Source organism: Stegostoma tigrinum, chromosome 15 (genome assembly GCF_030684315.1).
Source record: "Stegostoma tigrinum isolate sSteTig4 chromosome 15, sSteTig4.hap1, whole genome shotgun sequence".
Lineage (NCBI taxonomy): Eukaryota > Metazoa > Chordata > Chondrichthyes > Orectolobiformes > Stegostomatidae > Stegostoma > Stegostoma tigrinum.
Window position 1 is genome coordinate 61,822,375 of NC_081368.1, and position 14,460 is coordinate 61,836,834.

A 14,460-nucleotide genomic window follows, 5' to 3' on the forward strand; every position below is an offset into this window, starting at 1 on the left:
TGAAGCTTCCCACCCAGACCCAACCCCCTATAACCCACACACCCCTGAACACTCTGGGCAATTTAGCTTGGCCAATCCACCTAGCCTGCACATCTTTGGACTGTGGGAGGAAACTGAAGCACCTGGAGGAAACCCACACAGACACAGGGAGAATATGCAAACCCTGCACAGACAGTTACCTGAGGCTGGAATCGAACCTGGGTTCCTGGCGTGCTGAGGCTGCAGTGCTAACCACTGAGCCAGCGTGCCACCCTGGTAGTGAGTAGCTACTGGTACCATCAGGATCTCCAAAATCTCTCATTGACAGTAAACACTTTCCATTGTGTACAGTGGTCAAGTAGTGTCCATTGTATTTTTGTTACTTTCTTTTTGCACTTTAGGTATTGTTAAATTCCTGATGCCTCAGTTAAGTAGACTATGTAGTTAATGCTATAATGTGCCAAATGGGTGTAAGAGGTGTGATTTGGGGGATTCTGTACACAGATGATAAATTTGAATGAGGCGTCTGAAAATAATGAACCCGTGCTGTCAATCTCCCAGGACTTTTTAACTCAGTCTATTATTCTGCATGTGGCATAACATCTTGAATGTTTTACAATTAATCTTTTCTGTGTTCTAGTACCTGTTTTAATGTTTCAGTTCCTTTCTTTAAATTTATTAATGGACTGTGGGACCTGCTTCTTTACTGATGCATTTTAGTTCATGTTAGCTAGCTGTGTCTGTAATTTGTGAAGTAAAATGCTTGACATTTTCAACTCAAGTGTAACATTTCATCCATCTTTTCTTTTCACCATGTTGTTTGTATGCTTACATCCTGTGCAGATTATTTGGCCCAACTAGTCCATACTGCTGTTTATTCTCCAGTTGAGCCTCCTGTCTTCTCTCCTGCTCAAAGCATCATTGTACCCAGTGGAGAGGTGATGGCCTGTTGGTATTATTGCTGGACTGTCAATCCAGAAACTGAGATAACATTCTGGGGACCTGGGGTCAAATCCCACATGGCAGGTGGTGGAATTTGAATTCAATAAAATACCTGAAGTTAAGAACCTAATAATGACCATGAACCCATTGTCGATTGTCATAAAAACCCATCTGGTTCACTAATGTCCCTTAGGGAAGGAAACTGTCATCCTTACCTAGTCTGGCCTACGCATGACTCCAGACCCACATCAACGTAGTTGACACTGAACTGCTCTCTGGGTTATTAGGGATGGGCAATAAATGCTGCCTAGCCAGCGACTCCCTCATCTGTTAATGAATAAAGAAAAATAATCTATTCCTTTCCCACTCTCTCATACTTGCCAGCTCACCCTAAACACATCTACACTATTTTCTTCAACTACTAATGGTAATGAGTTCCATTTTCTCACTGTTCTTTGTGTAAAGATGTTACTTTTGCATTTCCTATTGGATTTCTTGAGTATCTTAAACTAATGGCCTTCAGTTATGCTATTCTCCAAGAGGAGAAATTCTCTCTACACTCTTAACAGATCCTTTTATACCTTAAATTTTTTTTGGCTCATCCTTCAGCTTTCTCTCAAAAGTGACCCACCCTGTTGATTGCTTCCTGACATGCATACCTGTACATTTCTAATACTGATCTCTGGAGCTCTGCAATGTTTGTATATCCTTTTTTATTCATCTGGCCACCAAAGCTACATGCAGTATTCTACATGTTGTCTAACTAATGTTCATTACAGGTTTAGCATAACTTACCCATTTTCAATTCTGTCCCTGTGGAAATAAAGCCAAATGCCTGGTTTGTTTCTTTGTTAAATATCTTTACAAATGTGTGGCACAACTTTTAATGACTGATACCTTTGTACTTTGAGATTCCTTTATTCCTATATCCTAGTAGTCCAGCTCTTTCCATGTAATATGCGACCTACTCCCTGCTCATACAGAAGTACACTACTACATGTGTTGAATTTCAATCGTCAATTATTTTCCCATTCAGCAAGTTTGTTACCAATATCTTGTAACTTAAACCATAAAATATTGAAGCAGAATTATGCCGTTCAATCCATTGGATCTGCTCCATTATTTGATCATGGCTGATGTATTTCGCAACCTCATTCTCCCTGTAAGCCTTGATTCCCTTCATAATCAAGAATCTAGCTGTTTATCTCAACTTAGGTTCAGTCAATGACTTGGCCTCCCTCTAGTTGAAGAAATTCTCCTCATTTCAGTTCTAAAGTGTTTTCACTTTTTTCTGAAGCAGTGCCCTTGGGAGCTAGTTTCTCTTCCGAGTGGAAGTATCTTGTCCACAGCCACTCTATCCAGGCCTTTCAGTATGCTGTAAGTTTCAATGTCATCTTTTTAAATTACATTGAGAACAGACCCAAAATCCTCGACCATTCCTCATGATAAACCCTTCATCTCCTGGTTCATCCTTGTAAACCTCATCTGGAATTTACTTCTCACAATCGTCCTCTTACAGAATGTGTCCCCAGTTTTATCATTTTATAACTTTTTTTGGTTTAAAAGTCAAAATTATGAACAGAAATGGCCCTGGCAGTGATCCCTACGGAACAACATTCCCACTGTCTGTCAGGCTGAATGACTAGCCTTTATTTCATTTACGTGTTCCAAATTGAAACCAGCCAGTGATGCATTATAAGGGTTATGTTGCGTAACTTATTATGGGCCACATTGTTGAAGAACTTCTGAAAATCTTGGTAAGTTTCAGCTGTATGCCATTGTCCACTTATATCCTAAACAAAATTTGTTACCAGGATTTCCTTTTTAAAAATTCACCAAGCTGAAACATGACTTCCCAGCAGCAGTTTCTACTTTCTTTTGTGATAAATGATAACATAACTTTCCTAATTACTTGCAGTACTGTGTACTAACCTTTTGTAATTTGTGCATGAGGAGAACCCAGGTTCCTCTACACTTTCTCACCACTTAGATTACATTTCTTATATTCTTCGAGGCAAATGAGAGTTTTACATCTTACTATATTGTGTCCTGCTTGCAACATCCTTGCATGCTCAATTAACCCATTTTAACTATTTTGTAACAAAAACAGGAAATGCTGGAGAGAATCAGCAGTTGTGGCAGCGCATGAAGAGAAAGATGGTTTCAAGTCTGTACACCCTCTTCACGACTTAGTTTCCTACCTACCTTTTTATGCCATCAACAAATTTGACAACGTACCTTCAGTCCCTTTGTCTTTAAATAAATTATAAACAGTAGAGCCCAACGCTGATCTCTGCCACACCACTCTTTGCATCTTGCTAAAGTGGAACAGGCCTCTTTGCGCCCTACCCTCTGCTGCCTGGTATTGTTCTAATCTGTTAGCCAGTGTTCTGTCAGTGCCAACACACTATCCCCTACACCATGAGCTTTTATTTTCCACAACCTTTGATGTGGAATCTGATCACATGCCATCTGGATACCCAATCATAGTGCATCCAAAGGCTCCCCTCTATCCATGGCATATGCTGCTCCCTCAAAGAACACCAGTGGACTGATCAAAAATGATTTCCCTTTCACAAAACAAAGTTGATTCTGTCTGATTACTTTGAATTCATCTCTGGGTTCTGCTATAACATTTTTCTTAATATCTTCAATGTTTTCTGTGATGGAAGTAAGCTAACCAACCTGCTCTCTATCACCCTCTTGCTTTGAATAAAAGTGGTACATTTGCTATCTCATGGGACTATCCCTCAATCAAGGAAGTTTTGAAAAGCTCAAATAAGTACGTCAACTGTTTTGTTTAGCCACTTCTTTTTAAGATCAACGATGCAGTCCATCAAGACCCAGATGCTGCAACAGTTTACTCAATACCTTTGTAACAGTTGTGGTTCTTCTAAGTTTGTCCCTCCTTTCTGTACCTGAGATTGCTGCTTTTGGGATATTCCTTCTATCCTTTCTGACTTCTATTCTCAGTTTTAATTGGCCCACAGTATTTGATCCTGCCTTTGGTTGTCAAAACCCTAAGCTCTGGAATTCGCTTTACTATATGTCACATTTCTCCCTCATTTTTCTTCTTTCAGACATACTTTAATTTCTTTTTTGACGTGGTTTTTGATCATCTGACCTAGCCCCCTTCCATGGCTTGATGTCATTTTGTTTTATAATGCTCAAGTGAAGCACCAGGGAATAATTCATTCTGCAAAAGCACTGTACAAATTTTAGTTAGTTACTTGGCTGATAGATATTTAATGCCGGTGTTTTGGTGTTGAGATGCTGTTTTACACAATACGTGTGCATTGTGAGAGAGAATTTAGCATAGGTTTACATTTCAGCACAAGAGTCACTGTTGTTCCATGTAAAATAGTATTTTCTGATTCAATAGCTTGAGACACCTGGATTATTTAGAAGTTTCATTCACTGTGAATGGAGGCATGTGGTTTTGTGTTGACTGCTAGTAATAAAATTTGTATTTTCCAAATGTTGACATGCACCAGCCTACTACTCATTGTAAGCTGAGTCACCCCATTTATTTTTCAGTTTAATCTCAACAACGAGATCACAGAAATGCAGCTGATAAAGCTACAAACATATACTTGCAACTAATTGAAGATTTGAAAAAGAAAGCAAGAACTGAGCAGCTTCGCAGAAAATTATAAATGTTTGTGGTCAATAAGTAATGATTATCCCACCTTCTATTCAATAACATTGAATTCCTCAAAAGCAATCCTTTTTGTATAAAAACTGTCGTGTGACACTGGTCATGGCCGCTCAGAGGAAATGGATAGTTTCTTGATTTTGGGAAGAATGTGACCATGAATTTCAAATTGTGCCAGTGTATTTTAACTAGGTTGTAAATTTTAAATGGTTGTGTCATTAACTTCACACTTCTATTTTTTTTGCAGACTTTTTGGTCACTCTACTTCAGTAAGTGGAAGAGAGAGGAAGAAAAAAACGTTGGAGCCTGATAGGTAATAAATTTCACTAACAATTTTCAAGTTGAGATTTGAGAGAGCTCTTCTGGATGTATGCACACTGCCATTAACAGGTTATCAACCCTGCTTCAATGGAGAGTGCAGGAGGATATGCCAGGAGCAGCACCAGGCATAGCTGAAGAAGCCTGAAGCCTCCAAACAGGACTACTTGCACACAAAACAGCATAAGCAGTACATGATGGACAGAGCTTAAGCGATCCCACAACCACCGGATCAGATCTAAGCTCTGCAGTCCTACCGCATCCAATGGTGAATAGTGGTGACCAGTAAGTAACTTACTGCAGGAGGAGGGTCCACAAATATTCCTATCCTTAGCAATGGAAGAGCCCAGCACGTAGTGCAAAAGGTAAGGCTGAAGCTTTTGTAGCAATCTTTAGCTAGAAGTGCTGAACAGATGATCATCTCAGCCTCCTCCAGTAGTCCCCAGCATTACAGATACCAGTCTTCAGCCAATTCACTTCACACCACATAATATCAAGAAATGGTTGGAGACACCGGATACTGTAAAGGCTATGGGTCCTGACAACATTCTGGCAATAGAACTGAAGACCGTGCTCCAGAACTTGCCATTCCCCTATCCAAGCTGTTCCAGTTACAACACTGGTATCTACCTGACAATGTGGAAGATTACCCAAGTATGTCCTGTATATAAAAAAAAGGACAGATCCAACACAGCCAATTACTGCCCCATCAGTCTATTTCGATCATCAGTGAAGTGCCGTAAGATGTCATCAACAGCGCTATGAAGCGGCACCTGTTCATTGATGTCCAGTTTGGCTTTTGTCAAGGCCACTCAGCTTCTGAACTCATTACTACATTAGAGCCTTGGTTCAAACATGTATAAAAGAGGTGAGGTGAGAGTGACAGCCTTTGACGTCAAGGCTACATTCGACCAATTGTGCCATTAAGGACTTCCCGCAAAACTAGAATCAGTGGGTATCAAGGGGCAAACTCTCCGGTGTTTGGAGTCCTACCTGACATATAAGATGGTTGTGGTTATTAGCGGTCAGCCATCTCATCTCTGACATCTCTGCAGAAGTTCCTCGAAGTAATGTCCTAGGCCCAACCATCTTCAGCTGCTTCATCAATGCCCTTCCCTCCATCATAAGGTCAGAAGTGGGGATGCTTGTTGATTGTGCAATGTTCAGCACCACTTGTGACTCATCAGATACTGATGCAGCCCATGTTCCAATACAACAATGTCTAGACAGTGTCCTGGCTTGGATTAACAAGTGGCAAGTAACATTCACGCCACAGAAATGCAGGCTGACCATCATGAATAAGATACAATCTAACCACCGCCTCTTGGCATTCAATAGTGTTACCATCATTGAATCTCCCACTATCAACATCCTGGGGGTTACCATTGAAAAGAAACTTCCCACGTGAACACACTGGCAACAAGAGCAGGTCAGAAGCTAGAAATACTGCAGCAAGTAGCTCACTTCCTGACTCCTCAAAGCCTGTCCACCATCTACAAAGCACAAGTCAGGACTATGATGGAGCGCTCCCCGCTTGTCTGGATGAGTGCAGCAACATTCCAGACGCCTGACACCATCCATGACAAAAGAGCCTCCCTTCACTGCTGACACTCAGAAGTAGCAGTGTATACTACCTATAGATGCTTTGCAGAAATTCGCCAAAGATCCTCGGACAGCAGCTTCCAAAGCCATGACAGCTTCCATCTAGAAGGACAAGGGCAGCATGTAAATTGGCAGTGGTTCCCCTCCAAGCCACACACCATCCTGACTTGGAAATGTATTGCTGTTCTTTCCCTGTCGCTGTTGTCGAATTTCTGGAATTTCATCCCTAACGGCATTGTGGGTCAACCCACAACAGGTGGATTGCAGCGATTCAAGAAGGCAGCCCACCAGCACCTTCTCAAGGGCAACCAGTGATGGAAATAAATGTTGGCCGGCCAGCCAGCCACGTCCAAATCCCATAAATAAATAAAAACTTAGAACAGTACTTTGTGCTTGTGTTAATACATATGGTATTTGAACTCTCAAGCAGAATAAGAATAATTTGTCTGTATATCTAGCAATTATCACTGTTCCATTAAACCTTTTACACTGCACAAGGAAAGTAATAATTTCCTAGTCGCCACTGCATCTTAATTGGCAGAAGGCAACAGATATAAGTTAGCAGCAAATGTTTTTCTAAAAATACTCTGCTATACAGACAAAGGCTACCAAGCTAAGTGCTTTCTGCCGACAAGTGAGGTCATAGCTAAGATGAAAGAATAACACTGACACTGAGGATGCTGGAAGTACAGAAATAAAAACAAAGTGCTGGAAAATCTCAGCAGGTCTGATTGCACCCGTGGAGAGAGAAACAGAACTAATGTCTCAGGTCTGATATTTTTCTTTAAACTTAGCTTCACAACTAAACTGCACATTTAGAAATTTATAGTATGTGAGATGCTTCGAGATGTGACACCATATAAATCCAAATCCTGATAATCGAGATGTGACACCTTATAAATTCAAATCATGATAAAACACAATTATTTGATGTTAAATTTCATAATTACCACAGTGTTCATTACAAATCACATCTGCTATATTTTCCCCAAAATAACGTCTCAACTCATGCAATCTTAATCTAAACTACCCGCCACTCAACCTTATTCCTCTGATCTCAGGCTTCTTCTTCCTTATTTACTGGTGAAAGACTCATGGTAAGGTTATTAGCAGCAAATGTGTTTGAGAAGTACTTATGATTAGCAAGTGGCTCTTCATCATTTCTTTCCTTTGAGTTTGTGGAGGCTGGGGTGTATTTTCCTGTGGTTGCCTATTAGTGGATGCAGCTGCTGCACCATGTATTTTGAGAACTGTTGCACACCTGTATTTCATCCTTTGCCAAATTTCATTGAATTTCAATCTGCCTTGTTAACTTCAGGAAAATTAATTGCATTTCTCAGATTTTTCAACATTTACAGTGCTGAATTTGTAAATGGCAAATGTTAATTTTTGTTGCAATTCTGTTTGTAAGCTCAATACAGTAAGGGGAAAGCAATTATTCTGTCTAATTTCATATAACTAATAACAAAGGTTTAACTTCACAATTATTAAATTAAAGCTGAGAACTAATTACTGCTACTTCCTTGCAAGCATTTTGAAGTATCCTCCGATCTGTGGAATACTTTGTATAGAATAAATCTGTTTGTGTGTAAACTTACTTTTTCTAAACTCTTGTTGCACCAAAGTTGTTTATGTTTAATCCATTTGCCACTCTTTCCTCTGCAGATTGCAAATAAATGTATACTAAATTTAAAATAAATGTGCAGATGTACAAATGTACATTGAATGGCATAGAGTTGTTAACAATAGAAACTTATTTTTAAAAAAAACACCTGGGTATCATTTTACTTGGGCTCATTGTCCTCAGCTTAAAATAAGAGTGAAACTCAGTTGGTTTATGTTCACCATTGCTTTCCGTTAATTTTGTGTAGGGCCATGTACCTCTGGTGAGGAGAGGATAGACAGTAAGAAAGAGGACCAGAATATTTAGCCTATTAAGACTGCTCCACCATTTAATAAGACTTTGGCTGATCCACTTGTGGATTTGACTCCATTTTCCTCCATACCCAATCTCCTAGACTTCCTCGAACATCAAAAATCTGTCTGATTTGACCTTGGAGTATATTCAGTGACTCAGCTTGCACTGCTCTCAAAGTAAATTCCAAATATTAAGATCATCTCTGGTTTAAATAAGAGACCTTATATTTTTACTGTGTTCTTAACTTCCAGATTCTCCCACAAGAGAAAAATCTCCCCGGTGTCAAATCTGTTTTTTAAAAAAAAGTCTTGGATCTTATTTCACAGTAAGATCACCACTCATTTTTCTAAAACCCCAGTGAGCATTGGCCCATCCTGCTCAACTTATTCTCCTAACGCAGTTCCATCATTGCAGGGATCAACTTAGTGAACGTTCTCCTGTTGGGACCCTAAACTACTTACAATCTGTATCAATAATTTGGATGTAAAGACTGCTTGTGTGGCTAGTAAATTTGCTGTTGACACAAGGATATGAAGTGAAGTAACAAGGTTTTGAGTTGGATTAACACAGCAGGCCGGGCAGCATCAGAGGAGCAGGAAAGCAGACGCTTTGGGTCTGGACCCTTCCTCAGAAATGGGGGAGGGGAAGGGGTCTCTAAAATAGTTGGAGAGGGGGGGAGGTGGTGATAGAAGGTGGATAGTGGACCAGGTAGGTGGAGAGAAGACGGACAGGTCAAGGATGTGGGGATGAAGCTAGTAAAGGTAAGTGTGGTTGGGAGTTGGGATGGAGGTTGGTCAGTGAGGAGGGAGGGGCAGGTAGATGGGAGGGAGGACTAACAGTCTGCTTTCCTGCTCCTCTAATGCTGCCGGGCCTGCTGTGTTCATCCAGCTTTATACCTTGTTGTCTTAGGCTCCAGCATCGGCAGTTCCAGCTATCTCTCTGTAGTGAAGTAAGTTGTAAACATGGCATAAGGAGCTTGAAAAGGAATATCAATTGAATGGACACAAATTAGGCAGATGGAATATTATGTAGGAAAGTGTGAATGAAACCACTTTGGCATTTAGGAAAAGTATATTATTTAAATGGAAAAAGCTCAATATTGGTATTGAGGGATCTGGATAACCATGAACATGAAACACTGGAAAAAGCGCATGTGAGCTGTGCTCACATCTCATGTATTAATTGAAAAAAGTACCGAGAAGATGCAGTTTGTTATTCAAAAGATCGATAGTGATTTTTGTTTAGTATATCATTGTTAATGTGCTCCCTGAAAATGTTAAATAATAGATACTTGTGCACAGTACTTTGCTGATTTATTAATTATTGTGAAGTTGTGCAGTTTTTCTTGTAAATGAAGTGTTTGCAGTTGCCTGGGAATTAGCTTATTTACCGCAACTACAGTAACATTTCATAGGGGAAGCAAGTCTGGTATTTCTCAACATAATTATTTGTCAAATGTAAAAATGTAGTTTGGAGATTGTGTGAAGTAATGGACTGCCACATTCCAGAAGCATTTTGGGCACTTGAGGAAAAGTGTTAACTCCAAGTAAAAACCTCGGTAAAATAGGATCACTGAAACATTGACATGGAGCTAATACAGATATGTTTCTTCATGTGCTGAGTGTCATTTCACAAAATGATTACCTGCAGATGGACTTGATTCTGTTTAATCTTGTCAAACTAAGTGGTAGGGTTGGCTTGTTCTGCACGTTTTAGCTGGTTAAGAACCTTGAGCTTGATCCTTGAGACCTAGTTTCTTTTCAATTTTATCGTTCTGCTCAATGTAGAGAGAGAGGGCATTTGTTGTCTTGGTGTCAGATATTTCAGATTTAGTGTGTATATTCATTTGTATATTTTATAACTGTAAGAACTCCTGGTTAATACCATGGATGTCAGCATTTGATTTGACATCTGAAGCCTGGGAAAATGCCTTTTGAAATAGGGTTAACTTAAATGCCAAGTACAGTGGTAAACCATCAGTGAGGGTGTGGGTGGTGACCGTTATATTACCAATTAGTGTGACAAGGTTTTTTGAATAAACCTACCCATGCAAAGATGGCCAAACTGTCAAATGCTTTAAAACCTTTTAAAATACATTGTCATCATTCAATGCAAAAGATTCATGTGTCTTTAAAAACATCCAGACGTCTTTGCAACACTCCCTGTATTGTTTTTTTGGTACATTTTTTTAGAAAGAGGAACACTTGGTAGTCTAGAAAATTCAGGGTGATTACCAATGTGAGCATACCAATACTGTGGCTGGAAAGTGGACAATTGATTTGTCTGTCGCGTACATGCAAAATCATGATTATAGGGTGGGAAAATGGAGTAATGATTCACACAGCCTTCAAAAGATTTGCAACACGCACTTTATAAAAAGTTTTCATTTGGGTTCATTGGAGCTACATGTATGTTGGTTTAAATACTGTTGCAAAACTCAATTTTGACTTTCCTCCCAGTAGGTCAGATAAAGCAACCTCACCGGGATCACCGTACAGATGTCATGTAAGTTTTAGTGTTTAGCATTTATTTTAGTAAATCTGATTGTATATACTTTTCCATTTCTGTTGTATTGCTTTATTGTGGGTTCAGGTTTGTCTCGAGTATTTTCCTGAGCTACATTGGTACTTTTTTGACTTGGACTTTACTTGAGTCTAGGATGCCAAATGGTGGCAGGGACCCGAGCCCACGATTCTCCGACAGCATTCATGGAGTTTCCAATTTATACGATATAGAATAATTGATTATCAATTATTGTAACAGGGAGTGTTTAGAATAAAAAGTTCTTTCAGTAATAATCTTGCACTTAACTGAAATCTATTTTTACGAAAGGCCGACAGAAGTATCAATCGTGCAAACCTTTTAAGGTGTCATGCATGGAAATTTCAAGCACTGAAAACCTCTTTGCCTTATGTATATTTGAGTTGTGCAATTGACAGCAGAGATCAGAGTGACAGAGCTGTCAATCAAGTCATGTTTTTGTGCAGCTTGGCTGTTTCTAGAGTCCAATGGATGTCTGGGCTCTCTGACTAGATTGCACAATGAAGTTTGATCAGGAGAAGATACTGAGCGTCCGTTTATTCTGGGTGTGGAGGTTAATTTTCACACTTTCTGACATTTCTGTTTGGATTGCTGTTCTGTTTATGACAATGCCAGTGCTTCAGTGTGAATATACATGTAGGACCACAGAGGATTTGTTCTTAACGGTGTTAGTTTTCTGTCAGTGTTTACTTTGTTTCAGTCTATTAGGGACAATGGTGGAGATAAGCAATAAAATGTATTCTTTGGTGTCTTTTCTTTCCATTTAAATGCCTCATTCCCTACCTGTACAAATACAAATAGGAGTCTACGGCATAGAAAACGACTATTCAGCATGTGAAATCTACACCAGTCAAAATCAAGCATCTAACTTTTCTAATCCTATTTTCCAATCCTTGGTCCCCAGCCTTGTGAGCCCTGGCATCGCAACTGTACAACTAAATACTACTTAATGTGGATATGGAAGTTTCATTAGCCGTTCTGCATGCTATAAACCCAGTTGGCTTTCAACTTTGTCAGAGCTCCATGTTGTTGGTTGATTGTGTTCATCTTACAACTTTAGGCAAGGCATAATTTCAAGTTGGAGCAGAAATTGTTGTGGTAATTATATGTTTTGATAACCATGTACTCCTTGTTTCTAAAGGCTTTTAGTGGTATTTGCTTGATTTTTTATTTATGTATTTGTCTAAATATTTTCTGTATATATTCCAGTCTCTGGCTCTTTCTGATGAAGTTGAGAAGAAACCAGAGGTAACCAGTACAGATCATAAGTACACCGAGGCACAGCAACATACAAAGTGGCGTCATGAAGAAAGGCGACATGTTAAACAAATGAGGAAAGATCATATGAAGGTATCTGAAGCTTTTTGCTAGGTGTTTGATAAACCAATGACTTTGCATTTATATAGTACTTTTCATGGCTTCTGAACTTCTCAAGTGCTTCATATAAAGCGAAATACTTTTTGAAGTGTAACCTGTGCTACAGAGTAAGAAACATGACAGACAATTGTTCAGCAAACGCTTAGAAACAACAGTATGATAATAACCAGGTAATTTTAAAAAAAATTATTGTGGGATCAATATTGGCCAGACTACCACAGCTGCTTTACCAATTGACTTCTTTTATACCTTTCAGGCTAATAAAACATTTGGTCAAAGAAGGGCCAAAGTTGACTCTATGAACCTAATCTTCTGTCTGTATATTATGTGGGCTAATGCCTGGATGAGTGCAGCTCCAGTTTGACATAAATTTAGGATAAAACAGTCCTGTTGATTGGCACCATATCTACAAACGTGAAATTCCTCCACCATTGGTGCTCAGCAGTAGTGTGTACGATTTACATACAAAATGCGCTGCAGAAATTCACCAAGGCTTTTTTAAAAAGCACCACACCAACCCACAACCACTGCCATCTAGAAGGATAAAGACAGTAGGTACTTGGGACCACCACACCAGTAAGTTCCCCTCCAAGCTACTTGCCATCATAATTTGGAAATGTATTGTCACATGTTGCAAACAAGTACATGTTGCAAACAAGTAACCGATCAAATATAGTACAAAAAAGTGCAAAATGAGCACTTAGGCAAAAAGGTGGGGAGAGGCAGTACACGATGAAACAATTCTGAAGAGTGTACAGTGATATAAGGACTTGGACATTACCTACATAAATTGTGTGTGTGGTTGGCAAACCTAAGACGTTTTGAGATTCATGAAAAGACTATTGAATCCAAAAGCAGGAATGTAGTGTGCTAAACCATTGTAAAATTTTGCTTAGGCTACCACAAGAGCACTGTACTATGTTCTGATCACCATACTTCAGGAATAATGTGAAGCTGTTTGAGAAGGTGCAGAGGAGTTTTATCAGATTGGATTCAATGATTGAGGGGCTTTGCAGGATAAATGCTGAGAGGATGTTTTCCCTCATGGGAGAGTCTAGAATCAGAGGGCATAGTGTCAGAATAAAGGGGTGCCAATTTATAAGTGGAATGAAGAGGAGTTTCTTCTCTTAAGCGTTGAGAACCCCTTGCCAGAGAGAGCTGTAGGGGAAAGTCCTTCAATACATTTAAGGCTGTGTTAAATGGATTCTTGACCTAGTAGGGGAATGGAAGATTATGGAGAAGTGCAAGAAAGTGGACATAAGGAATGCCTGATCGGCGATTATCCTGTTGAGTGGTGGAGTGTCAGGTTCAAGGGGCCAAACGGCCAACTCTGTTCCTATTGCTTACACTGTTAAAATTTAGCTATTTTTGTTTGGAGAAGCTGGGGCTGTTCTCCATTGAGCAAAGTAGGTTGAAGGAAAATCTGATAAAGATATAAAAGAAAGGCTAACATAAGACTAGCATAGAAAAGCTGTTCCCATAAATTGTATGAAAACCAAATACCATCGTTTTTTGCCACTAGATAAAGCATCGTGAATAGCATTTCTAGCCACTTATCTGGAATTTGCTGCCAGTAGTGGTGATGGAAATGAAGACGGTCAACGATTTCAAAAATAAATTAGATAGGACTTGAGCAAAATAAACTTGCAAGCAAACGTGGCTAAATGGATTTCCCTACAGAAACGGATTTCTCCACAAAGTCGGTGTGGACCTATGTGACCATTCATGCCAATTTTGACATTATATTTCGACTTTTTTAAGTATGTTGTAGTTTCTCCTGAAGAAAAATCTTTGTAATGATTATCAATGATAACAGTCCCCCTCATTATTGCATGACTAAATTTGTATGTTCCAAATCGGGCTGGTAAAACAGCCTTGGCTACAGTGATGTTGAATTTTCATTGTTGCCTTTCAAAGCAAATGAGGAATTCTGCGGTGGCAATGAATGTTTCTCTTAATGCGCTAATAAGGTTTGCTACTTAAGTCATGTTTTACTTTGGCGTTCATAGATTATCAAAAGGATGAAGAATGAAGAATCCTGCCAAATATTTGTGCTTAGTTGTGACTGTCATTGACCAGAGCAGCTATATTTCCAGTCATTCGAACTAATTTGTTACTTCAGGGATCA

The 14,460-nt window shown here is 39.4% G+C and overlaps 1 protein-coding gene across 5 annotated transcripts in view; it reads left to right on the top strand.

The window, feature by feature from the left end:
• Positions 1-14,460, top strand: part of lrch2 (leucine-rich repeats and calponin homology (CH) domain containing 2) — a 114,010-nt gene that overhangs the window by 66,388 nt on the left and 33,162 nt on the right. For 3 of the 5 annotated variants that reach the window (XM_048544187.2, XM_048544193.2, XM_048544191.2), the window contains 3 exons: positions 4,824-4,889; positions 10,874-10,919; positions 12,165-12,305. In XM_048544187.2, coding sequence (XP_048400144.2) covers positions 4,824-4,889; positions 10,874-10,919; positions 12,165-12,305 — 253 coding nt within the window. The remainder of the gene's footprint in view (positions 1-4,823; positions 4,890-10,873; positions 10,920-12,164; positions 12,306-14,460) is intronic. The other 2 variants (XM_048544190.2, XM_048544192.2) reach the window with 1 other exon arrangement.